This window comes from Tursiops truncatus, chromosome 4 (genome assembly GCF_011762595.2).
Source record: "Tursiops truncatus isolate mTurTru1 chromosome 4, mTurTru1.mat.Y, whole genome shotgun sequence".
NCBI classification, from domain to species: domain Eukaryota; kingdom Metazoa; phylum Chordata; class Mammalia; order Artiodactyla; family Delphinidae; genus Tursiops; species Tursiops truncatus.
The window spans coordinates 34244793-34271569 of record NC_047037.1 but is presented as its reverse complement, the minus strand read 5'-3'; the positions used below and the strand labels follow the sequence as shown (position 1 = coordinate 34271569).

The 26777-nt window shown below is 38.2% G+C and overlaps 1 protein-coding gene across 6 annotated transcripts in view; it reads left to right on the top strand.

The window, feature by feature from the left end:
- The window catches only part of DNAJC13 (DnaJ heat shock protein family (Hsp40) member C13), a 122755-nt gene that overhangs the window by 78703 nt on the left and 17275 nt on the right, over positions 1-26777 (top strand). For 3 of the 6 annotated variants that reach the window (XM_019934166.3, XM_073803814.1, XM_073803815.1), the window contains 12 exons: positions 1511-1695; positions 2128-2202; positions 3393-3512; positions 5326-5505; positions 6427-6594; positions 8586-8699; positions 17891-18007; positions 19154-19331; positions 20673-20764; positions 22370-22469; positions 24621-24695; positions 24935-25047. In XM_019934166.3, the coding sequence (XP_019789725.1) occupies positions 1511-1695; positions 2128-2202; positions 3393-3512; positions 5326-5505; positions 6427-6594; positions 8586-8699; positions 17891-18007; positions 19154-19331; positions 20673-20764; positions 22370-22469; positions 24621-24695; positions 24935-25047 (1517 nt within the window). Of the gene's footprint in view, positions 1-1510; positions 1696-2127; positions 2203-3392; positions 3513-5325; positions 5506-6426; positions 6595-8585; positions 8700-17890; positions 18008-19153; positions 19332-20672; positions 20765-22369; positions 22470-24620; positions 24696-24934; positions 25048-25473; positions 25592-26254; positions 26316-26777 lie in introns of those variants that run through there. The other 3 variants (XR_012331351.1, XM_073803816.1, XM_073803817.1) reach the window with 3 other exon arrangements.

Here is a 26777-nt window from a genome sequence, read left to right as displayed (position 1 = left end):
GGTGGAGGACATGGAGGGCAAGGACCATAGGGTCCTGCTCTGTTTCAATTTCAGGATACAGGTTATTGGAAATCTCCAGCATGTTTTCAGGGCTATTTAGTAGCAGCCAGAAAGCTAGGAGCACGTTGAGAATTTTTAAGACTCTGTTGAGGGTGGGAGTTGGGTTCAATATGGCATGTGTCCATTGGCTTGGGAACTAAACTTGTCTTACACACAAAGTGGGAGACCCATTTGCTCTATAGGATGATGGGAGAAAAGAGAGGACAGTGGGGATCTGAGATAAGCAGGAGTGTTGGGTAATTGAAGACAAGTAGGGTTCCAGTTTAAGTATTGGAGGGGACAGCGTAGGGATTGAGCAGCTTGGTCATTAGAGAACAGTGATTAATTGATTCACTTTTGCATATGAACTCAACAGAAAACATTTGTAAAGCATTTAGTTATATGGCATTTATCACTAATCAGAATGAGTTTAAAGAAGTCTTTTTCAAACCATTGGTTGTTTTTTGATGGCTGGTAAATCTATATTAGCCACAAGGTGCAGTTGTAGCTCATCATTGGTATATTATCAAGGTCAGAATGTTTTTTCAGGCTGTCTTCCACTTTTCCCAAAGGGGGTTTATACTCAGTAAGTTGGGATGGGGGTCCTGATCTGATAGAACTTAACATTAATTCACTCTTCTTCTTATGTATGTATGTGTTAGGACTACTGGGACCAGTTCCAAGGGGCTTTTTTTTTTTAAGCCATCTTAGAAATGAGTTAATTTAAAGCAGATTATTTGTCATCTTCAAAAGGCAAAAAGCTTTATGCTGATTTCAAGTGGGATGACAGAGATACTTATAAAGTCAAAGCCAATTAATTTACATATTTCCACCTCATAGGTTAGTTTAAAAAAAAAAGAATGAAAAGAACAGGAATTGAGCACCAGTATATTTCAGATTTCACTTTTAAATTTGCTTGTCAAAATATGGAATTAGCCAAATACAGTTAATAAATTAACTTTCTATTTTGTATTCATAGTAACAAATTATATTCAGTATTTTCAAACATTTATTTTATGATAACTGGTAAAATAGGAAAGTACTCCTGTTATTCAGAAAGCAGAATATAAAATATTCACTCATTTAAATCAAATGTTTCTATCTCTTTATAAAGAGGTATGGGTCTCTGGTGCATTGGCTATGTCTTGCTGTCTGTGATCAGGTGAAAAGTTATAAAGATCACATGGACAACATAGAAAACATAGATATTTTGCAAAGGATCAAAACCACTATACACAAAGTTCAGTTTTAATCTACCAGAAAATACTCTTTTTCTAGTGAAAACATTTTAGAAAAGTCCACCAAACAAGTTTGCTAGTTGAAAAGATCCAAGGGATTTGTACTTGGTTTAATTTCTTTTTATAAACTAGAATTAGGAAACATTTAAGATGTTGCATATTTTAATCTCTTTTTTTTTGGCAACATAATTGAAAGTAGTGTCAAAATTAACTTAGAACCATGATTATTTCAGATTTACAGCCTTATAAATATGCAGGCTACCCCATGCTAATTAGGACAATAACAATGGAAACTTCAGATGACCACCTTTTCTCAAAAGAATCACCATTGTTGCCTGCTGCTGCAGAGCTGGCTTTCCATACTGTTAACTGCTCAGCCCTCAATGCTGAAGAGCTCAGAAGGGAGAATGGAATTGAGGTAATATGGAATGACCTTTGTCCTTGTCTTCAAGCTAGTTTAGGCAAACTGTATGTCTCTTAGCAATAAATAATTCACCAAGTACAAATACAGTTGATACAGTTTCTTTAATTTTTTGCAACAGATAACAATATTCTATATATTATAATACCAAAATTAAAATAAATGGAGCTTTATTTCACAACGTGAATTGGAGAATATTGGATTCAAAATTGGTGAGCTTAATATTACTTGCAAAATAGCATAGTGGGATGCTTAAAAAAACTTCAGGGTCCTTTGTTTACTTGTTTATTTAACAAATGTTAATTGAGCAAATATTTCTTTGCCAAGTTTCAGATATTAAAAGGTTATTAATGTTTTATCCCTACCAGAAAAGGCTTTTCAGACTCCAACTCAAAATGGAGAGTTGATGGCTGTCTTCTTTTTCTGCAGGTGTTACAAGAGGCATTTAGTCGCTGTGTGGCTGTCTTGAATCATTCTAGTAAACCAAGTGACATGTCTGTACAGGTAAGACTAAAACATATGGTTCCAAGAAAGTTACGCTAGACTAGTAGTTCAGACTTTAACATCTGTAAGAATCACTTGGAGGGCTCATTAAAACCTGGGTTGCGGGCTTCCCTGGTGGCGCAGTGGTTGGGAGTCCACCTGCCGATGCAGGGGACGCGGGTTCGTGCCCCGTCCGGGAGGATCCCACGTGCCGCGGAGCAGCTGGGCCCGTGGGCCATGGCTGCTGAGCCTGCGTGTCCAGAGCCTGTGCTCCGCAGCGGGAGAGGCCACAGCAGTGAGAGGCCCGCGTACAGCAAAAACAAACAAACAAAAAACCTGGGTTGCTGAGCTCTGCCTCCCAGGTCCCCTGCCCACAGAGTTTCTGATTCAGTATGTGTGGGGTGGGGCGTGAGAATATGCTTTTCTAACAAAATTGCCAAGTGATACTGATGCTGTTGGTCTGTGTATCACACTTTAAGAACCACTGTGCTAAATCATACGTAATCTGTTGGCTTAATTTTTTTTTACCCAGTTTCAAACATTTGTCATTTTGCCATTTTTATTTCACTTATTTTCTATCCCCTTCCTTAATTTCCTTCTCTACCTCCCTCTCCCATCCCTAGTGTTTTCATTGGCTTTTTTTCTGTTGAATTCTTTAATAGAAAATCCATCAGGAGTTCATTAAGATCACTGTAGATGCATCTTTTTATGTGGCCTTTTGTTTATGCCAGCAAAATTTAGAATATAAAACAATCGAGTACAGGCTTTTGAGTTTCATCCTTATTTTTAAGTACAGTACATTATTAGAATTCTGGACAAAAATACTTTATTCCAGAGGTTGGCAAACTTCTTTTTATAAAGGGCCAGAGAGTAAATATTTGAGGCTTTCAAGTTATGTACAGTCTGTTGCATATTTTTATTTGTGATTTTTGCAACTCTTTCAAAATGTAAAAACCATTCTTAGCTTTCTGGCCATACAAGAACAGGGTTGACTTGGCCTGTTAGCCTTAGCGGCCATGGTTTGCCAACCCTGCATCTATAGGGAATCTTAACCAGAAATACTAATAATTCAATAGAAATGTTCTGTTTAATTTTGGAGTGTCATATATACCATTAAGCATTATTCACGAATCTCCGCTGATTTGATTTCCACTGTCTTAAATAAGGAATGCACATGTGACCTTTTTTTTTCTCTCTTATGTTGTCTGCAGGTGTGTGGACACATAAGCAAATGCTATAGTGTGGCCGCTCAGTTTGAAGAATGCCGAGAGAAGATCACAGAAATGCCTGGCATCATCAGGGATCTCTGTCGGGTGCTCTATTTTGGCAAGGTAGAGGTCATCTTTACCACTTTCTGGATTCAGTCAGCAGTGGGTTTTCTTGTCAAGTAGCCAGTCCTCAATTTATTAACTAGTTGTTTTCCTAAAATTATTTTCAAGTAAATTACATTTTTCACTAAAGCCTTGCTGTAAATGGTGGCTTTTGTTCCTGGGCTGGCCCACAAAGAGTAAGACTAGAGTGACATATCTAGAGGGAAGTTGGTCTCATGTGAATATTTGAACAGAGGCAGGGAAGCAAGAGAGAAGACTAGACTAAATCAATCTAATGAAAGTAAAGGACCACGTAAAACCTGAAACTTAAGAGTTGAGTCATTGCCTGGTGGAAAAGCTATAGCGAATCTGAGAGCTTGCTGTTTCCTCCCAGTCTGGTACTGCCAGGGGAAGTTGTCTGTGGGTGATGTGATAGGTGGCTGGGAAGGAGAGTGATTTCTCAGGTAACTGGGCAGAGTGACAGTTGTGTTGGAATAGAACAGGATTAGGGTGCTGATCCCAGGCTAAGGTATCTAGAAATAAGGAATCTGATGAAAATAATGTCCTCAACTATATTTACTTGATGTCCTTAGAAGTGTTTAATAAGAATGCAAAGTCTGGTATAAAGAAGTAAATCTGTACACCTGCACTAAAGATATCATTGATACACTTAAGATCACTAGCACATGCGTTGCTATTAATGCCTTATCAGTATTTTTAAAAATTAAAAATACAAGAAGTGAAACAAAGAAAACTGTATTCCCAAGTCTTTGACACTAACTAGCCTCAAAGATAGTAATTCTGATACAGATCAAAACCACAATGAGCTATCACCTCACATTAGTGAGACTGGCTATCACCAAAAAGTCTACAAATAATAAATGCTGGAGAGGATGTGGAAAAAAGAGAACCCTCATACACTGTTCACGGGAATGTAAATTGGTACAGTACAGCCACTATGGAAAACAGCATGGAGGTTCCTTAAAAAAACTGAAACTAGAGCTACCATATTATCCAGCAGTTCCACTCCCGGGTACATATCTGGAAAAATGAAAACACTAATTTGAAAAGATACATGTACCCAACGTTCATAGCACTATTTACAATAGCCAAGATATGGAAACAGCCCAGGTGCCCATCAACAGACAATTGGCTTAAGATGTGTATACACACACACACGCAACAGAATGTTATTCAGCCATAAAAAAGAATGCTGCCATTTGCAGCAACATGAATGGACCTTGAGAATATTAGCTTAATATAATAAGTCAGAGAAAGACAAACACTGTATATCACTTATATTTGGAATCTAAAACATAATACAAATGAATGTATATACAAAACAGAAACAGACTCAGACATAGAAAATAAACTTATGGTTACCAAAGAGAAAAGGGAGAGAGAGGTGAGAAGGGACAAATTAGGAGTATGGGATTAACAAATAAAACTACTATACATAAAACAGATAATAAGGATCTACTGTATAGCATAAGGATTTATACGCAGTATTTTGTAATAACCTATAATGGAATATAATCTGCAAAAAATCAAATCTCTATTGTCTACACCTGAAACTAACACAATATTGTCAATCAACTATACTTCAATTTAAAAATTAATTAATTTTCTAAAAATAGGAATTCTGTGTCTTTTCACAGGGTTACTTTTAATTTTAGGCTTTAAAAGATATAGGATTCAGATATAAACTGGTATTGAAAATATAAGAGGAGGTAAACACACAATAAGTTAGCTAGCTTGACATACATTGGCAGCCTGTTTCTCTTGGGAGCTTTTTTTTTAATCCTGTAATTAATTCCATTATTCTTATTCTCAGACTATTCCACGAGTGGCAGCTCTTGGGGTAGAATGTGTCAGCTCTTTTGCTGTGGATTTCTGGCTACAGACACACCTATTGCAAGCTGGAATTTTGTGGCATCTGCTTGGTTATCTGTTTAATTATGACTACACACTAGAAGAGAGTGGTATTCAGAAAAGTGAAGAAACAAACCAGCAGGTAACCTTAACACTACTTAAACATTGAATTTGAACCCATACCGTAGGTTAATGCAAAGCAAAGCCCTAGCTCAAAGCCTCAAAGGCATAAACTGTTTTTCAAGATTATTAAGTTTATTGCTCTTTAAGCCCCCAAACTTTTTTGTTGTTGTTGTTGTTATGGTACGCGGGCCCTCTCACTGTTCTGGCCTCTCCCGTTGCGGAGCACAGGCTCCGGACGCGCAGGCTCAGCGGCCATGGCTCACGGGCCCAGCCGCTTCGCGGCATGTGGGATCTTCCCGGACCAGAGCACGAACCCATGTCCCCTGCATCGGCAGGTGGACTCTCAACCACTGCGCCACCAGGGAAGCCCTAAGCCCCAAAACTTTTTATCTTAACCACTTATCCCGGAAGGATTCAAGGCAAGGGAATTTGCAATAGCATATTCTGCACATAACTTAATCTTTTCTTGAGTACTCAGAGTCACCTTTATTTTTGCAAAATTATGGTTGTGTATCTCAGGGAGATCCTAACAGTGCTGTTGGGGCTAGCTCCCCTAAACACTTGAGAACTTAGGTGATTTTTACAGATATTTTTTTCTGTCCTTTCCTGTTCACTGTCATTCATTACTCATTGTGATATGTGCCTGTAGCGATCAGATCTACCTACCCATCCCTATTCCCCACCCTATCCCCCAATGTGCTTGTTCCAGTTATCTACAACATACCGTATTAGGTATAAATGAGTACATAGATTCTGATGGTCTTTCATATAAATAAAAGAATAAGCTCTGATGTCAGTGTTGGGGACTTTTTTGTTTCTTTTTTTTTGCTTTCTGTTCCTTAATATGTTCCATACTGTTTTGATTCCATAAAGGTACTGTTGCCTGTGTAAGATAACAGATCTATTTTAATGTCTTAATGTCTTAATTTTTTTATAACAGGAAGTAGCCAACAGTCTTGCCAAACTGAGTGTCCGTGCTCTGAGTCGCCTTGGAGGGTATCTGCCTGAAGAACAAGCAACACCAGAAAATCCAACCATAAGGAAAAGTGTAGCTGGCATGCTGACCCCCTATGTTGCTAGAAAACTTGCTGTAGTTAGTGCTACTGAGGTATGTGCTTCAGAAGTAGCCTGGGTTTTTGATAAATACTGCAAGATTCTTTAGATAGTAGAGGAATATAACAATGTTGATTGCTCTCGGAAACCTAAAAATTGAAAATGTTCACATGCTTGTTCTCTCAACTAAGAAATTTGGTTTGTTGTTGTGGCTTGATGCTGATGTTATCATATCAGCTCTACAAGTCCAGTCTCTCTGTAAGGGTAGATTAACTTCATGTTTCTCAGCTGTAGCGCTCCCCATAATTCTTGATAATATTGAATCAGAAAGGAACAGGACAAGAGCGTGAACTTGGAATGGACAGAGGACTGGGAGTCAGGAGACCCAGATTCTATTTTTAGCTGTTTGTTATAAGCTATAACTTGCTTACACTCAGCATGGAAATCCTAAAAGTCAGTATATACACACATATGCATTCATGACAAAAATAAGTATGATCGTGGCAGATCGCCCAACCTCTTCTTGAGAATCATTGAGAAACAATCTAAGCATTAGAGAATTGACCTATAGAAATCCATTAAATAGAATATCTTGAAGCCTCAAATTGTAAAGGTATATGGGAAGACATTAGAAGATGTTTAAAGTATTTTAAGTGAAAAGATTAAATCCCATTTTTGGTATTAAAAAATTGAATGGATGGATCTGTATCAATATGTTAACTGTAGTTATCCCTGAATTGTAGAATTGTAGGCTATTTTATTTCATTTTCTCTGATAATCATCTAATAGTTTTAGAAGAAAAAAGGCCTCAGTGTTCCAAATGTAAAATATTTTTAGAATTTATAAACAGCTTATTTGTTTTTTTAATCTAATCTGATTGAGTCTGTTTTCTGGTGCAAGACACTGCCTTTCAGATCCCCTGAGTAAGAGAGAAGTGCTTTAGATGCCAATCTTGATCTTGGTTCTTTTTCCGGACTTTGTGTTCACCAGTGTGAAGTATTTTGCTGACTGAAAACATTCTTTCCAGAAATACTAACAAGTTGTTGATTAACTACTACAGGAAAGAAAAAAAAAAAGTAACACTTCAAAATTTTGGCCTGGGCTCCATCTGGATTTAATAAAATACTTATTTTAAACTGCCACTTCTCAGAGTTTTAAAATTTTCTTCATGATAAATTTTTTCAGTTATTTTACTTAACTGGTAGTTCATGTTTTGAAAACAAGGGTTGGATGTCTTTTTGTAAGATGGAGGTAATAACCCACTGCTTTCCTCCTAGCACAGAGCTCTGTAAATGTAAAGTGTAAAAAGTTCTTATTAAAACATTTAGAGAATTCCTGGTATCCCAATGGTTAGGACTCTGCTCTTTCACTGCCGAGGGCCCGGGTTCAACCCCTAGTCAGGGAACTGATATCCCACAAGCCACAAGGCACAGCCAAAAAACAACAACAAAAAACATTTAAAGGAGAGTTAAATGTCTATGTGTACACTTAAAATTGAGGAGAGCTAAACAAAGGGAAAGCACCCTGGATGGCTAAGCAGGCATAAGCTATGTCTGCAGAACTACAAGGTTTGGCCAAGAAAACCGGAACTGAGTCTCTGCCCATAAATTTTACTTCCCTTCCTAGGAGTATGCTTCATAAAGACTTAGATTTTGTTTTCAAATATATGTATGTAAAGGCAGTATTGTATGATTCTTTTTAAGCTTACATTTACTGAGTTTATAAAATGCTTTAACACAGGATATCATATGTAATTTTCACAAAGCAGAGCAAATGTTAAGAATGTGAAGTCAAAACAGACTCAAATTTGAATCCCAGTTTCACCACTTAAGGGTTGTGAGACCTGGGGCAAATAATTTGATCTTTCTCAGTCTTGATTTTTCTCAGCTGCAAAATGGAAAATATTAACATACTTGGTAGAATTACTGAGATCTGTTATACTTAAGGCACCTATTACGGTGCTTGGCATGTCATAGACAATTTTAATGAATGGTAATTTCAATATATTTCCTAAATATTATAAAACAGTAATGTTCTTTCTCCTAGATTTTGAAGATGCTTAACAGTAACACAGAGAACCCCTATTTGATATGGAACAATTCTACAAGAGCAGAGCTACTTGAATTTCTTGAATCCCAACAAGAAAACATGATTAAAAAAGTATGTTATTGTTTTATAAATTACTTACTCTAATGGAATCTCTGGAAATATAACTTAGTATTGACGAAACAGAAACCCATTATTTCTCTATTGGGTGTTGATCAAGCCTATAGGTTTTGCTACCTAATATTTGGCCCATTTAATAATAGCATTCTTATTATATTTAATATACATTAGGATTTTTTGTTGTGTTTTTAGTTACCATTTACATATAGCTGTCTTCTATTTTAACCAGTTTTTGTGCCCAGAAGCTCTGTTTTAATTGTTCTCTTTAGCCTCTTTTCCCCAGTAAATTAAAATTGCTTTCTGGTATCAAAATTGAATAATTTCTCCTATCCTGCCACCTTCTAGAGGAGAAACTATTAAGCCATGAGAAAAACAAAAGACAGTAAGTAGAATGGGAGATAAGGAGAAGGCCTGGATAACACATACATTAGATGGTTGAGTCTTGATTGTTTAGAAGAAGTTGTGCTTTGGGGTTTGGACTTCATTAAAGAGTAACCATCACTGGGTGTCCTGAATTATTCAAAATTTAGTTTTGAATTCATTTCATGATAGTCACTCAGAGCTCTTCATTGATAGAAGTTTTGAGAATTACAGAGCTAGGGAGAACAAGTCTCAGATTTCTATGTATCATCTATTCTCTTTTTTTTTTAACATCATTATTGGAGTACAATTGCTTTACAATGGTGTGTTAGTTTCTGCTTTATAACAAAGTGAATCAGTTATACATATACATGTTCCCATATCTCTTCCCTCTTGCGTCTCCCACCCTCCCTATCCCACCCCTCCAGGCGGTCACAAAGCACGAAGCTGATCTCCCTGTGCTATGCGGCTGCTTCCCACTAGCTATCTACCTTATGTTTGGTAGTGTATATATGTCCATGCCTCTCTCTCACTTTGTCACAGCTTACCCTTCCCCCTCGCCATATCCTTAAGTCCATTCTCTAGTAGGTCTGCCTTTATTCCTGTCTTACCCCTAGGTTCTTCATGACATTTTTTTTTCCTTAAATTCCATATATATGTGTTAGCATACGGTATTTGTCTTTCTCTTTCTGACTTACTTCACTCTGTATGACAGACTCTAGGTCCATCCACCTCACTACAAATAACTCAATTTTGTTTCTTTTTATGGCTGAGTAATATTCCATTGTATATATGTGCTACATCTTCTTTATCCATTCATCTGTCAGTGGACACTTAGGTTGCTTCCATCTCCTGGCTATTGTAAATAGAGCTGCAATGAACATTTTGGTACATGACTCTTTTTAAATTATGGTTTTCTCAGGGTATATGCCCAGTAGTGGGATTGCTGGGTCATATGGTAGTTCTATTTGTAGTTTTGGGGTTTTTTTGCGGTACGCGGGCCTCTCACTGCTGTGGCCTCTCCTGCTGCGGAGCACAGGTTCCGGACGCACAGGCCCAGTGGCCATGGCTCACGGGCCTAGCCACCCCACGGCATGCAGGATCTTCCCGGACCGGGGCACGAACCCGTGTCCCCTGCATCGGCAGGCGGACTCTCAACCACTGCGCCACCAGGGAAGCTATTTGTAGTTTTTTAAGGAACCTCCATACTGATCTCCATAGTGGCTGTACCAATTCACATTCCCACCAGCAGTGCTAGAGTGTTCCCTTTTCTCCACACACTCTCCAGCATTTATTGTTTCTAGATTTTTTGATAATGGCCATTCTGACTGGTGTGAGATGATATCTCATTGTAGTTTTGATTTGCATTTCTCTAATGATTAATGATGTTGAGCATTCTTTCATGTGTTTGTTGGCAATCTGTATATCTTCTTTGGAGAAATGTCTGTTTAGGTCTTCTGCCCATTTTCGGATTTGTTTGTTTGTTTTTTTGTTATTGAGCCTCATGAGCTGCTTGTTAATTTTGGAGATTAATCCTTTGTCAGTTGCTTCATTTGCAAATATTTTCTCCCATTCTGAGGGTTGTCTTTTGCTCTTGTTTATCGTTTCCTTTGCTGTGCAAAAGCTTTTAAGTTTCATTAGGTCCCATTTGTTTATTTTTGTTTTTATTTCCATTTCTCTAGGAGGTGGGTCAAAAAGGATCTTGCTGTGATTTATGTCATAGAGTGTTCTGCCTATGTTTTCCTCTAAGAGTTTTATAGTATCTGGCCTTACATTTAGGTCTTTAATCCATTTCGAGCTTATTTTTGTGTATGGTGTTAAGGAGTGTTCTAACCTCATACTTTTACATGTACAAGTCCAGTTTTCCCAGCACCACTTATTGAAGAGGCTGTCCTTTCTCCACTGTACATTCCGCCTCCTTTGTCAAAGATAAGGTGACCATATGTTCGTGGGTTTATCTCTGGGCTGTCTATCCTGTTCCATTGATCTGTCTTTCCGTTTTATGCCAGTACCATACTGTCTTGATTACTGTAGCTTTGTAGTATAGTCTGAAGTCAGGGAGCCTGATTCCTCCAGCTCCGTTTTTCGTTCTCAAGATTGCTTTGGCTATTCGGGGTCTTTTGTGTTTCCATACAAATTGTGAAATTGTTTGTTCTAGTTCTGTGAAAAATGCCAGTGGTAGTTTGATAGGGATTGCATTGAATCTGTAGATTACTTTGGGTAGTACAGTCATTTTCACAATTGGATTCTTCCAATCCAAGAACATGGTATATCTCTCCATCTGTTTGTATCATCTTTAACTTCTTTCATCAGTGTTTTATAAGTTTCTGCATACAGCTCTTTTGTCTCCTTTAGGTAGGTTTATTCCTAGGTATTTTATTCTTTTGGTTGCAGTGGTAAATGGGAGTGTTTTCTTAATTTCACTTTCAGATTTTTCATCATTAGTGTATAGGAATGCCAGAGATTTCTGTGCATTGATTTTGTATCCTGCTACTTTACCAAATTCATTGATTAGCTATAGTTGGTCTCTGGTAGCATCTTTAGGATTCTCTATGTGTAGTATCATGTCATCTGCAAACAGTGACAGCTTTACTTCTTCTTTTCCAATTTGGATTCCTTTTATTTCCTTTTCTTCTCTGATTGCTCTGGCTAAAACTTCCAAAATATGTTGAATAAGCATGGTGAGATTGGGCAACCTGGTCTTGTTCCTGATCTTAGTGGAAATGGTTTCAGTTTTTCACCATTGAGGACGATGTTGGCTGTGGGTTTGTCATATATGGCCTTTATTATGTTGAGGAAAGTTCCCTCTATGCCTACTTTCTTCAGGGTTTTTATCATAAGTGGGTGTTGAATTTTGTCAAAAGCTTTCTCTGCATCTATTGAGATCATATGGTTTTTCTCCTTCATTTTGTTAATATGGTGTATCATGTTGATAGATTTGCGTATATTGAAGAATCCTTGCATTCCTGGAATAAACCCCACTTGATCATGGTGTATGATCTTTTTAATGTGCTGTTGGATTCTGTTTGCTAGTATTTTGTTGAGGATTTTTGCATCTATGTTCATCAGTTATATTTGGCCTGTAGTTTTCTTTCATTGTGACATCCTTGTCTGGTTTTCGTATCAGGGTGATGGTGGCCTCGTAGAATGAGTTTGGGAGTGTTCCTCCCTCTGCTATATTTTGGAAGAGTTTGAGAAGGATAGGTGTTAGCTCTTCTCTAAATGTTTGATAGAATTCGCCTGTGAAGCCACCTGGTCCTGGGCTTTTGTTTGTTGGAAGATTTTTAATCACAGTTTCAATTTCAGTGCTTGTGATTGGTCTGTTCATATTTTCTATTTCTTCCTGATTCAGTCTTGGCAGGTTGAGCATTTCTAAGAATTTGTCCATGTCTTCCAGGTTGTCCATTTTATTGGCATACAGTTGCTTGTAGTAATCTCTCATGATCTTTTGTATTTCTGCAGTGTCAGTTGTTACTTCTCCTTTTTCATTTCTAATTCTATTGATTTGAGTCTTCTCCCTTTTTTTCTTGATGAGTCTGGCTAATGGTTTATCAATTTTGTTTATCTTCTCAAAGAACCAGCTTTGAGTTTTATTGATCTTTGCTATCGTTTCTTTCATTTCTTTTTCATTAATTTCTGATCTGATCTTTATGATTTCTTTCCTTCTGCTAACTTTGGGGTGTTTTCGTTCTTCTTTCTCCAATTGCTTTAGGTGCAAGGTTAGATTGTTTATTCGAGATATTTCCTGTTTCTTAAGGTAGGATTGTATTGCTATAAACTTCCCCCTTAGAACTGCTTTTGCTGCATCCCATAGGTTTTGGGTCATCGTGTCTCCATTGTCATTTGTTTCTAGGTATTTTTTGATTTCCTCTTTGATTTCTTCACTGATCAGTTCGTTATTAAGTAGTGTATTGTTAGCCTCCTTGTGTTTGTATTTTTTACAAATCTTTTCCTGTAATTGATATCTAGTCTCATAGCTTTATGGTTGGAAAAGATACTTGATACAATTTCAATTTTCTTAAATTTACCAAGGCTTGATTTGCGACCCGAGGTATGATCTGTCTTGAAGAATGTTCCATGAGCACTTGAGAAAAGTGTGTATTCTGTTGTTTTTAGATGGAATGTCCTATAAATATCAATTAAGTCCATCTTGTTTAATGTATCATTTAAAGCTTGTGTTTCCTTATTTATTTTCATTTTGGATGATCTGTCCATTGGTGAAAGTGGGGTGTTAAAGTCCCCTACTATGAATGTGTTACTGTCGATTTCCCCTTTTATGGCTGTTAGTATTTGCCTTATGTATTGAGGTGCTCCTATGTTGGGTGCATAAATATTGTTATATCTTCTTCTTGGATTGATCCCTTGATCATTATATAGTGTCCTTCTTTGTCTCTTGTAATAGTCTTTATTTTAAAGTCTTTTTGTCTGATACGAGAATTGCTACTCCAGCTTTCTTTTGATTTCCATTTGCACGGAATATCTTTTTCCATCCCCTCACTTTCAGTCTGTATGTGTCTCTACGTCTGAAGTGGGTCTCTTGTAGACAGCATATATATGCGTCTTGTTCTTGTATCCATTCAGCCAATCTGTGTCTTTTGGTGGGAGCATTTAATCCATTTTCATTTAAGGTAATTATCAATATGTATTTTCCTATTATCATTTTCTTAATTGTTTTGGGTTTGTTATTGTAGGTCTTCTCCTTCTCTTGTGTTTCTTGCCTAGAGAAGTTCCTTTAGCATTTGTTGTAAAGCTGGTTTGGTGGTGCTGAACTCTCTCAGCTTTTGCTTGTCTGTAAAGGTTTTAATTTCTCCATCAAATCTGAATGAGATCCTTGCTGGGTAAAGTAATCTTGGTTGTAGGTTTTTCTCCTTCTTCACTTTAAATATGTCCTCCAGTCCCTTCTGGCTTGCAGAGTTTCGCTGAAGGATCAGCTGTTAACCTTATGGGGATTCCCTTGTGTGTTATTTGTTGTTTTTCCCTTGCTTCTTTTTTTTTTTTTTTGCCGTACGCGGGCCTCTCACTGTTGTGGCCTCTCCCGTTGCGGAGCACAGGCTCCGGACGCGCAGGCTCAGCGGCCATGGCTCACGGGCCCAGCCGCTCTGCGGCATGTGGGATCTTCCCGGACCGGGGCACGAACCCCTGTCCCCTGCATCGGCAGGTGGACTCTCAACCACTGCGCCACCAGGGAAGCCCTTCCCTTGCTTCTTTTAATATGTTTTCTTTGTATTTAAATTTTGATAGTTTGATTAATCTGTGTCTTGGCGTGTTTCTCCTTGGATTTATTATTTATTAGGGAAGTTTTCAACTATAATCTCGTCAAATATTTTCTCAGTCCCTTTCTTTTTCTCTTCTTCTTCTGGAACCCCTATAATTCGAATGTTGGTGCGTTTAATGTTGTCCCAGAGGTCTCTGAGACTGTCCTCAGTTCTTTTCATTCTTTTTTCTTTATTCTGCTCTGCAGTAGTTATTTCCACTGTTTTATCTTCCAGGTCACTCATCCGTTCTTCTGCCTCAGCTATTCTGCTATTGATCCCATCTAGAGTATTTTTAATTTCATTTATTGTGTTGTTCATCGTTGCTTGTTTCATCTTTAGTTCTTCTAATTCCTTGTTAAATATGTCTTGCATTTTCTCTATTCTGTTTCCACGATTTTGGATCATCTTTGCTATCCTTATTCTGAATTCTTTTTCAGGTAGACTGCCTATTTCCTCTTCATTTGTTAGGTCTGGTGGGTTTTTATCTTGCTTCTTCATCTGCTGTGTGTTCTTCTGTCTTCTCATTTTGCTTATCTTACTGTGTTTCCGGTCTCCTTTTTTGCAGGCTGCAGGTTCATAGTTCCCGTTGTTTTGGTATCTGTCCCCAGTGGCTAAAGTTGGTTCAGTGTGTTGTGTAGGCTTCCTCGTGGAGGGGACTAGTTTCCATGTTCTGGTGGATGAGGCTGGATCTTGTCTTTCTGTTGGGCAGGTCCACTCCTGGTGGTGTGTTTTGGGGTGTTCGTGGCCTTATTATGGTTTTAGGCAGCCTCTCTGCTAATGGGTCCATTTGTGTTCCTGTCTTGCTAGTTGTTTGGCATAGTGTGTCCAGCACTGTAGCTTGCTGGTCGTTGAGTGAAGCTGGGTGTTGTTGTTGAGATGGAGATCTCTGGGTGATTTTCGCAGTTTGATATTACAAGGAGCTGGGAGGTCTCTTGTGGACCAGTGTCCTGAAGTTGGCTCTCCCACGTCCGAGGCACAGAACTGACTCCTGGTTGCAGCACCAAGAGCCTTTCATCCACACAGCTCAGAATAAAAGGGGGAAAAAGTAAGTAAGTAAGTAAAAAGAAAGAAAGAAAGAAAAGAAAGAAAGAATGAAAGGAAGAAGATAAAATAAAGTAAGATAAAACAAAAGTTATTAAAATAAAAAATAACTATTAAGAAAAAAAAATTTTTTTTTAATTAAAAAAAAAAAAAAATGGGCGGACAGATCCCTAGGACAAATGGTGAAAGCAAAGCTATACAGACCGAATCTCACACAGAAGCATACACATACACACTCACAAAAAGAGGAAAAGGGGAAAAAATAATATATCTTGCTCTCAAAGTCCACCTCCTCAATTTGGGATGATTCGTTGTCTATTCAGGTATTCTACCGATGCAGGGTACATCAGGTTTATTTTGGAGATTTAATCCACTGCTCCTGAGGATGCTGGGGGAAATATCCCTTTCTCTTCTTTGTTCGCACAGCTCCTGGGGTTCAGCTTTGGATTTGGCCCCGCCTCTGCGTGTAGGTCGTCAGAGGGCGTCTGTTGTTCGCTCAGACAGGATGAGGTTAAAGGAGCAGCTGATTCGGGGGCTCTGGCTCACTCCGGCCTGGGGGAGGGAGGGTTACGGATGCGGGGTGAGTCTTTGGCGGCAGAGGCCAGTGGGATGTTGCACCAGCCTGAGGCGCGCCGTGCGTTCTCCCGGGGAAGTTGTCCCTGGATCACGGGATCCTGGCAGTGGCAGGCTGCACAGGCTCCCGGGAGGAGAGGTGTGGATAGTGACCTGTGCTCGCACACAGGCTTCTTGGTGGAGGCAGCAGCGGCCTTAGCGTCTCATGCCCGGCTCTGGGGTCCGCGCTGATAGCCACGGCTCGGCTCGTGCCCTTCTCTGGAGCTCCTTTAAGCAGCTCTCTTAATCCCCTCTCCTCGCTCACCAGGAAACAAAGAGGGAAGGAAAGTCTCTTGCCTCTTCGGCAGCTCCAGACTTTTTCCCGAACTCCCTTCCTGGCTAGTCGTGGTGCACTAACCCCTTCAGGCTGTGTTCACGCCGCCAACCCCAGTCCTCTCCCTGTGCTCCGACCAAAGCCCGAGCCTCAGCTCGCAGCCTTGCCCTCCCCGGCGGGTGAGCAGACAAGCCTCTTGGGCTGGTGAGTGCTGGTCGGCACCGATCCTCTGTGCGGGGATCTTTCCGCTTTGCCCTCCGCACCCTTCTTGCTGTGCTCTCCTCTGCGTTTCCGAAGCTCCCCCAGCCCCCGCCACCCGCACTCCCCACCCGGGAAGGGGCTTGCTAGTGTGTGGAAACCTTTCCTCCTTCACAGCTCTCTCCCACGGGTGCAGGTCCCATCCCTATTCTTTTGTCTCTGTTTATTTTTTCTTTTGCCCTACCCAGGTATGTGGGGAGTCTTGCCTTTTGGGAGGTCTGAGGTCTTCTGCCAGCGTTCAGTAGGTGTTCTATAGGAGCAGTTCCACGTGTAAATGTATTTCTGATGTATCTAGTTTCAAGGTTTTCTAATAATTTCAAGGATACAAATAATCATGAGGCACAAGCAAAGCAGGGGGAGGTCCTGGGTCACCAGTGCAGCTCCTGTAGTGCTTTCTTGCAATCTTCTCTTCACAAAGACAGATCCACGCAAAATGGAATGATAACCCTCGAGCCCACAGATGGAGACAAGGGGTCTTTGAAGGCGATTCTAAGGCAGCTTCGCATGGAGCAGCATAAGTCGGGATCCTGTAAAGTGTTGTCTCCCTGAGTCACCAGGGAAACCACAGACTTAATCTTGTCACCCTCAAAGACCTGCAGTGGGATGACCTCCACATCTTTGCCATGTCTGACAGCCTGCTAGTGTTGGAGGGTCTGCTGCAGAGGTGGGGGTGGCTGTGGCTCACCGTGGGGGCCTCATCTATTCTTTTACCAGGAGAGAACATCATTCTCTCTTCATTTATTAGCCCTTTACAACTTACTATACACTTTTACATATTATTTTAGTCCAACCTAAATTTTGAGTGATTTCCACCTAAATCTTCTTGGGGCTATTTTTTTCCCATTCCTCTTTCCTATCTTTTTCTTTGTCCTTAAATGGAAATTCTTCTTGATTTGTCAACTCCTGTACTATTACCTTGCCTTTTTATTCAGAGACCCTGTTTTCCAGCACTTTTCACTTAATGTATTACTTTTTAAAACCAGTCCAAATGTGTTCATTTCTTAGCTCTATCACCCTATATCTGACTGGGCCAAATGTTTGCTGAGCGGATAGAGAAGAGCCACGTGTCATACTTGCTTATGAACACTTCATTGGCTGACCTCAGTGATCTTTTGAAATATTAAAATGAGTTACAATATTGATCTTTGGATTAAGAAATAACATAATTCTATGCCTTTTCCAGAGTCTATATTACTGATTACAAACATTAAAATTGCATTGAGTGCTGTGATGTGTATCCCACCACATTTTTCCCTCTGGAAAATGAATGGATCTTTCAAGTTATTTATCTGCTAAGTTATTAAACTCTGAATATGGATAGATTAATAAACCAGACACTAATGATTCCAATTTACCTCTAACAATCTGTTTTCTTTTTTAAAAAGGGTGACTGTGACAAAACCTATGGATCAGAATTTGTCTACAGTGATCATGCCAAAGAACTTATTGTAGGGGAGATTTTTGTTAGGGTCTATAATGAAGTCCCTACTTTCCCACTCGAGGTAAGCTCTCTATTTTAAATTTTGTCTGACACCTTTGATCATTTGTTATTGAAAGCTACTAGTTTATTCACATTGAATACATTGAAATAATACCTGTTTTTTGCCAAATGCTTTATACTAACTTGGGTATGTGATGGGGTGACCATTGATAACTTATGATCCTCTTTATTTTGAATGTTAAAGAATTTAATTTTGTGGATTCATGAATAAGAATTTATTCCTTTCCCAGCTGTTTCTGATATTTTATGCATAATGCTACCCCACTGTACCATGTATATATGCCTTCAGCTTTACTGTTCTCTCATGGAAGTGTAAGGCCATTTACTTACTCATTCCATCATGTTGAATATCAGACCACCAGACAGTAGTCCGTCTCTGTCCCATTTTTAGAATAAAATAAGAAAATAGAGGTGGAAAGCAAAGAGAAGTTTTAGAAGATGACTGGGGTCACACCAGGTCATCTCTTGTGATGATCCCAAATCACTTCTGGTAGCAAATGATCTTCTTTTCCTTCCATAGTGCTTGGAAATCATGTAGGAAATTTTTGTTGCAGTTATTTTGGAGGGGTGGCAAAGAGAATTTGTTGGTTGATTGGTTTGTAAGGAAGAAAGAAGTGAGGCTATTTCTCTAAAGCAAAGAGTTTGCTCTTGGAAAAAAAAGAATTTACTAAACTGTAACATTTACTATTTATCACAGAATAATATCTATAAATAGCTGCTAAGCAGAATGAGTTCAGTGATTTGTGAAATGTCTTTGAAAACTGTCTTTTGAATTTATAATCTAAATATATATAATTTTTAAATATAAAACTATAACCAAATTGTAGAAGTTACATATCATACTATCAATACCTTGGTAAAGGGAAGACATACGCATCTCAGAATTATTATACTGAGATACTGATGGGAGTATATCAAATCTCTAATGGATTTGGACAAAAATGTTAAACACTTCCTAATGCAATTGGGTTTTGTCCCCTTTCTCCCCCTTTCCCCACTTAATCCATAGGTATATTCATGTGTATGTATAATTTAATCACTTTCATGGCTTGAAGTATTTTGTTGTTGTTTTCTCTGCTGTGGAGTCTTTGTTATAGGTTATTTCTAAGGGCACACTCGTTTTTAAATATTTTTCCACTCAACTTAGGTTCCAAAAGCATTTGCTGCAAGTCTCTTGGATTATATAGGCTCCCAGGCCCAGTACCTCCACACATTCATGGCTATCACTCATTCTGCAAAAGTGGAGTCAGAGCAACATGGAGACCGCTTGCCAAGAGTGGAAATGGCTTTGGAGGCTCTGAGAAATGTTATAAAATATAATCCAGGTGTGTGACTATACCCTTGATGAATAAGATCCTACAATGGAAGAGCCCAAAAATTCCAGTTCTCAATTTTACCAGGGAAATGCAGGAAAACTTGTACTTGGTTATAATGTTATACTTTGTATAACATTAAGAGGAATTGACCCCATAATATTTTTACCTCTAAATAATAGTCTGGAAAGAGAGGTCAGGTCAGCATGCTTAGAATAATTCGTATCTTTAAGAGCATATGACTTTCAATGAGTTGAAAAGGCAGAGTAGCTTGCTAGTGTAAAATATCACATTGATGACATAAATTGACATACTAAGTATCAATATAAGGGCTTAAATTAGATTTATTTATTAGGTGATCTCATTTTTGTGTCTTCTGGTCCCTAACACAATGCCATGTTTTTGAAAAACTGCCTGAAGTTTTTGGTGTATAAAAACTGAAATAGTAAAGTGAGAATTGTCACTTTTAAAACATCTTTAAGAAGGACATTTCCAAGAACATTATCACTCTTGCCTGACTTCAGGGAGATGGATGGGTGAAAATCTGAAAGCTTCTTCCAATTCTAACTTTGATAACAAGTATAGAATATAAAACCTAAAACAATATATATTCAGTTTAAGTTACATGAAGACCTCAAATCTTTTTTATTAACACTTAATATTATCTTTCATGTACTTCTTTGCTCTTTTCACTATTACAGTAATACATTATTCAAATAAAATAACCAACAATAATTAAATATTTAAGAAAATAAGTCATTCCCATGGTATATATACATGGGGATGTTTTTAAAGGCAGTATTATAAAATCTGAAGAAAACTTCATTTCTTATTGTTTGGAGTTGACATATTAGATACAAAGGAATTGCAGTAAAGCTGGCTATTGATTTGGCACCTTCTTGTTTATAATGTAGTTCTCAAGTGGCAGGGTTCTAACTCAGTCTTAATTAAAAGCCAGATGATGTCACACTCTCCCCAAATGTAATTAGGCTGACTCTAATTACTGTAGCTCTACAGTCTTGAGGTAAAGAGTAAAAATACCACCTTACACTTAATTTTTGAGTTGTATTTGGATTGTGTGTTTGATAAATTTCTTGTTTTTAGCCTGTGGGTTAACTAGGGGTGGGGATGGAAAAGACGACAAAACAAACCTAAGATAGTCTAATATCATTTAACTTCTTAAGATTTACTGCTCCTTGTGATACTTCACTCACTTTGTGTCACAAATGTTAAGAAAAGTTTACCAGAGACTTATAATTGACAGTAAACAAAATGTATATCAGTTTCCTAAAGGTGGATAATTTAGAACATCTCTTGGAAATAAAAATTAAACATTTTATTTTTACTTCCTAGGCTCTGAAAGTGAATGCATTGGGCACTTTAAGTTAATATTTTCTCTTCTTCGAGTCCATGGAGCTGGTCAAGTCCAGCAGTTGGCTTTAGAGGTAAAAGAATTTTGTACTAAAGCATGTTGTCTTTCCTACAACTTACTATACATGGTTTGATCCTTGATTAATCATCATCTAAAGTTGAATGGAAGTTTGCATATGGTTTTTTTTCATTTTTCCTATTAAGCCAAGTGAATATGTTTTTAAAATTTGAATTAATATGCTCATTTTGAAGAGCAAGTATTGTACAGTGTTCAAGGTACTTTCCCTCTGTGGTCATCGTCTGTCATGCATTAGAACTTGGGATGCATTTGTACAGTGTCATGCGGCGTGAGTTAAAGAATGGGCTTTACTTGGGAAGCTTGGAAGCCACAGATCAACAAGAAAAGGATGCAGGATTTCCCAGATCTCTCAGTGTCCCCACAGAGAGACATGTTGAGACCAGGGCACTGTGCTGGCTGCACACTGTGGGTTTGTATTCCCTCCCCCTAAGTTGCTCTCCCTGGAAAGCAACCTTTCCAGTGAGGGTGACAGACAGACACCTGGTATGTTACGCTGTTTACAGGAGCTGTCTAGGAAAGGCAGCTGCCCAGAACCTGTGGGCCTTGACGGTCCAAGAGTGGTTGGAGGCCCCTCCTTCAGGAGAATGAAATCATTGGTCCCACAGGAAGCTGTTTGGGTGAAGCCTTTTCCTCTGGGAGAAGCAGGAAGACCCTGGTCACAGGGGGGTCCTTGTCCAGGCAACCCAGAGTGAGCTCCCAGGGTCTTTTTTCAGATGATCCTGCCTATTATAACACACGATTTATTATGAAGAACACCAAATTCAACACTGTGGTAACAGTTTAATGAGTACTTTATGAATGATTAAGTGTTCTTAGATTGCAGTTTGGTTTAAAAAAGATGTTTAATAAAATAATAAATGTTAAATTGTTCAAAAACCTTAACAAGCATGTTCTTTAAATTGAAAAGCATGCTTCTCCACTTAATTCCTTCAAGTATCTTGTAACTCTTTAAATAAGCATTATTAAATCTAGGATATTTTGCTTTGAGATGCTGACCACATAGTTCAAGTTAACTGACATTGATCTTTAGATCAATGTATATAATAAGTTAGACTTAAAAGGTCATCCTCTTTGAAAGAAAAACATGCATATTTCTGTATAATGGAAAGATAGACCTAATCTGTTGTGCTGGGCACTGAAGACATTTACTTTCTCCCTCTAAAAGAAAAAGTCCCAGTAGTAAAGATGATTATCTTCCTAATCACTTGCCACCCCAAATCTACAATTGGAAAGCACTACAGTGTACACCATAGTTCTAGAGCATGAACTGGTGTAGAATTGAAGCCTTCTTATAAGCCTCAAGATTGTGAATGGGTGCTAAAATATTTGTTTAGATGATTATATTTAATTCTTACCTCTAAATTAATAGAAGGCTAATGTATATAATATATGCATTAGCATTAACATTTTTTATTCTCAAAAGAACAGGCCAATCTTTTAAAATTAAACCCTTGCCTAAAAATTAAATATATTGTCCTCCAAACATTTTTCTCACTTTGGTAAAGCCTTTAAGTTTATTTAGGTCTGACTAATTTGACTTAATTTGTTTAGGTCCAAAATTATTTCCAGAACTCTTAACATCCTATTTATTAATTTTCAGGTTGTGAATATAGTGACGTCTAACCAAGACTGTGTCAACAATATTGCTGAATCAATGGTTTTGTCCAATTTATTGGCTCTTCTACATTCTTTGCCATCAAGTACGTATATTCACTGGAATTTTTGAAACAACAGTACAGTCAACCCATTGAGGGGAGCAGTTACACAGATGATACAAAACCTCTGACACAGTGTTATCTGTGTTTCTTTTTTTTTTTTTTTTTTTTTTTTTGTGGTACGTGGGCCTCTCACCGTTGTGGCCTCTCCCGTTGCGGAGCACAGGCTCCGGATATGCAGGCTCAGCGGCCATGGGTCATGGGCCCAGCCACTCTGCGGCATGTGGGATCCTCCCGGACTGGGGCATGAACCTGTGTCCCCTGCATCGGCAGGCGGACTCTCAACCACTGCACCACCAGGGAAGCCCTAAGTGGTCTTCTTTATATTAGATGTGTCTTTCTAATTATGTTTTTACATAAGTTAATTATTTTGCATTTCTCATATCAAAAGTTGAAAGAGGTAAGAGAGATCGAAAAGCAAACGGAAAATAATCTAGGATTTTCAATTTGTTGAGTATAAGCTACACGTGAGTAATTGAGAATTGACTAATATTCCATGGTTTATTAAAAAAAACACACACACACAGTTGATCTTGGATGATAGGAAAAAATGCTTAAGATAAAAATCACCTTGTGTTAGCTTAAAGTTCAATCCTGCATTATTTGTCCTTTACTGATTTGATGCTGATAGCGACTGTTACCACCAAATGGTATCAGTTTTTTAAAATACACCAACCTGATTTCTTGAATACAGCCTGAAATAATATAGACTCCTTACAAACTGTACAGTCTTCTAGCATAAGTGCTAGGATCAACCTTGAGATTGATTTTCAAAGGCAATTGGCGATACTAAGTCCAACTTTGCCACTTAACTGTCAGCAGACATTGCTCAGTTGGCTTTGCTAGCCCCTTGGAAGTCATGTTAATCTTGACTTCACACCTGTTCACCTCCTTGAGAGCAGCAACCTGTCGCATTCGTTTTATGCCCCAGTGCCTTGCACGTGTTAGGGTCAGTGAGTTGAGTGGAGTTCAGTTTCCATTGAATATTTTTGTTTTCTTTAATAAACGACGTTTGAAATAGCTCTTTAAAATGACAACTTTTAAAAGTCATTCACAGATTATTTTTATCATCCCTACAACCTTAGTTGGTTTTTCTTTTTTTTTAGTTTTTAACAGCTTTACGAGGCTTCAAACAATGCAAAATTAAACTGATTGATGAAGTGAAGAATGTTACAGAAGTCATAACTTGAAAGTTATTTTATATTCATATCGGATTTATATAGTCCAGTCATTATTTTAATCTTACCAGTAAAATAGCTGACATCTAGATATCTCAGCCTACTCTGCTATCATTTATATTTTAGACTAAATTATCTTTAACTGTTTGCTAAGGGACATTAAAAACATAAAATGTTAACTTCCTCTAACCCCTACAAAGACTTGTTTTCCTTTGAAACTATGGTTAGAACAGTGGTAGGTTTTCAATGAAGTACTGTTGCTTCTCTTAAAAATCTGCTTTTGAGTGTTTTCTCTCCTGCCTGTTAACTTAGCTCAGTCTGGCTACCATCCTTTGTTGTTTTAGTCTCAGCCTAATACTTGGCAGCCTTCACCCTCTTTGCCAACTCTTTACTCCTTTGGTCACCTGTCTGTTGTTGCCATTTTGACTTTAGAAAAGTCCAGTAGCTGAGTCTACTTCAATGACAAGGGTGAGAAGCGCACAGACTATGTGCAGAAGGATGCTATTGTGTCTTAGATTGGAACAGTGTCTTGCAACTGCTACTTCCTACTCATTTCTCTAAGATACTAGCACCACATAAAAATTGTAGATCCCTGAATAGAGTGTTCTCAGGGTGTCAGGAGGTGAGAAGATTTTGTTTGCACAGTGAACAGTGAGGTAGCAAGACAGTATGGCATAGTGGTTATGAGTGTGGATTTTGGAAGTCAGACTTCTATAAACTTCTATATACCTCAGTGGTATAGTGAGCTATATCTCTCACTAGCTATGAATCCATGGGTTGGTCAAACTGGGTCTCAGCTTCCTCACTCATGGAGGCCACAATTCCTGTCTTGCTGGTTATTGTGAAGATGTAAGTATAATACCCTGTGTAGAACACCTAGTTCAGTGCCTGGCACTGGTGCCCAGTAAATGTAAGCTAATGTGATGATACATTCTTTGAAATGTCTTTTACTTTGTAGGTCGTCAGCTTGTTCTGGAAACTCTTTATGCTTTGACATCAAGTACAAAAATAATCAAAGAAGCAATGGCAAAAGGTAATGTATGGAGTGCTTTCTCATCCAGTCATGCTCAGTAATGGTGAGGCTTATTTTGAGCTGCTTTGTATAGTCTGATAAACTAGAAGAATGCTTTGGAAGGCTTACAGTTTAAAAAAAAAAACAAACTGCATTGAGTTGAAACAAGGTTGAAAATGAATTCTACTATGATTCTATGATTAGAAAAGTCATTTTTTTTTATTTAGAGTATAAACACTAATTCTTTCTTTCCTTCACAGGAGCTTTGATTTATTTACTAGACATGTTCTGCAATTCAACACATCCACAGGTTCGAGCCCAGACAGCTGAACTTTTTGCTAAAATGACAGCAGATAAACTAATAGGTCCAAAGGTGAGCACAAAATGGGTTCTTAGAAAGAAATTACTAAAGCTCTGTAACTTTGATAACGGATTTCATGAGCGTTACCAAAGTCTGAGATGGTGAGGAAATAACTTAATATGAAAGTTGGAAGATCGACATACCTGAAATTATTCCTATATATTACTAGTTAGAGAAAAATTATAGTTGGCGAAGCCTGCACTAGAATTGAGAAGTCTTAAGAGAGTATTTGAATTATGGTGATAAAACTGTTCATCTCCCTTGAAGAAAGAACAAAAGTATATTTAAGTTATGACGGATGATACGTTAGGTTAGACTTTCACACTTTGAGGATTGGCCTGTGGAGGTAGCTTGTGAAGGAGATACACCCCACACCTGTATTAGTTAAAGCCATATAGCACGTGAATGTAACGGCACCTTTGCTTCCCCTCTCTGCAGGGAGATCTCCCATTAAGAATCTGGAGCTAACAAGATGATCTCTGGAACCATGGTCCAATTTGCAGAGCAGGAACCTGTTAGAACAGCACTTCTAAATAGAATTGCATTCAGACACAGGTGTAATCAAAGTCCCCTTCTTCTGTTATTAAATCAGTTTCACATGAAGTAATGCTCACTGAAGCCAGCCCAGATATGAAATGAAGGCTCCTGAGCCTCCACTTCCAGAGTGTTAGGTTTTACTTTACATCAGTAAAACACATTAGATTCAGTTGTTTTTTTTTCCTTGTCTGATCTCCTGAGAATCTGTCACAGGACCTGGAACAGTTTTACTTTGGGAATATGGTTAATAATCTGTCATCAACAGGGTTGATGGGATAAGGGCGATTGCATTTGGATACCTATAGCAAGGGTCCATAAAATCATGAACACTGATTTTTTAAAAAAAATTTTTGGCCACACCATGCGCGGCATTTGGGATCTTAGTTCCCCGACCAGGGATCTAACCCGTGCCCTCTGCATTGGAAGGCAGAATCTTAACCACTGGACTGCCAGGGAAGTCCATGAATATTGATATTTAATATTGAGTTTTCTTAAAGCTAGAGTTGGGTAGCACATAATTATAATGTCTAATATTACATGTTTTAAATAATGTTTTAGATATTTAAAATAAATATGTACTAGAATTGATTTTTGAGCGCTTCAGTAATTTTTTGACCTTTGAAATACATGAGGGACAGATTTTACCAAGGTGAATATATTTACACTTAAATTTTCTGTATAGGAAAAATACAAGTGTCAGCTCCTTAATTGAATGATTTGCAGCAAGAGATTCTAGAACTGGGGTCAGTAAACTTATTTTCCTTTTTGGTAACAACTTTATTGAGATATAATTGACATGCCATACAAGTCACACATATGAAGTATACAGTTCATTGGTTTGGGCAACAACAATCAATTTTAGAAACATTTTCATCAACCCAGGAAAAAAACCCATTCCCTTTAGCAGTCACTTCCCATTCACCTTCCCCTTAGCACCTGGCAACCACTAACCTACTTTCTGTCTCTATAGATTTGCCTATTCTGAGCATTTCACGTAAATGGAATCATATGTGTCTTCTGTGTCTGGCTTCTGTCACTTAGCATAATGTTTTCAAGATTCCTCCATGTTGTAGCATGTGTCAGTACTTCCTTCCTTTTTATTGCCAAATAATATTCCATTGTATACATATACCACATTTTGTTTTTCCATTTATCATTTGAAAATGGACATGTGGATTATTGCTTTTTGGCTATTCTGAGTGAGG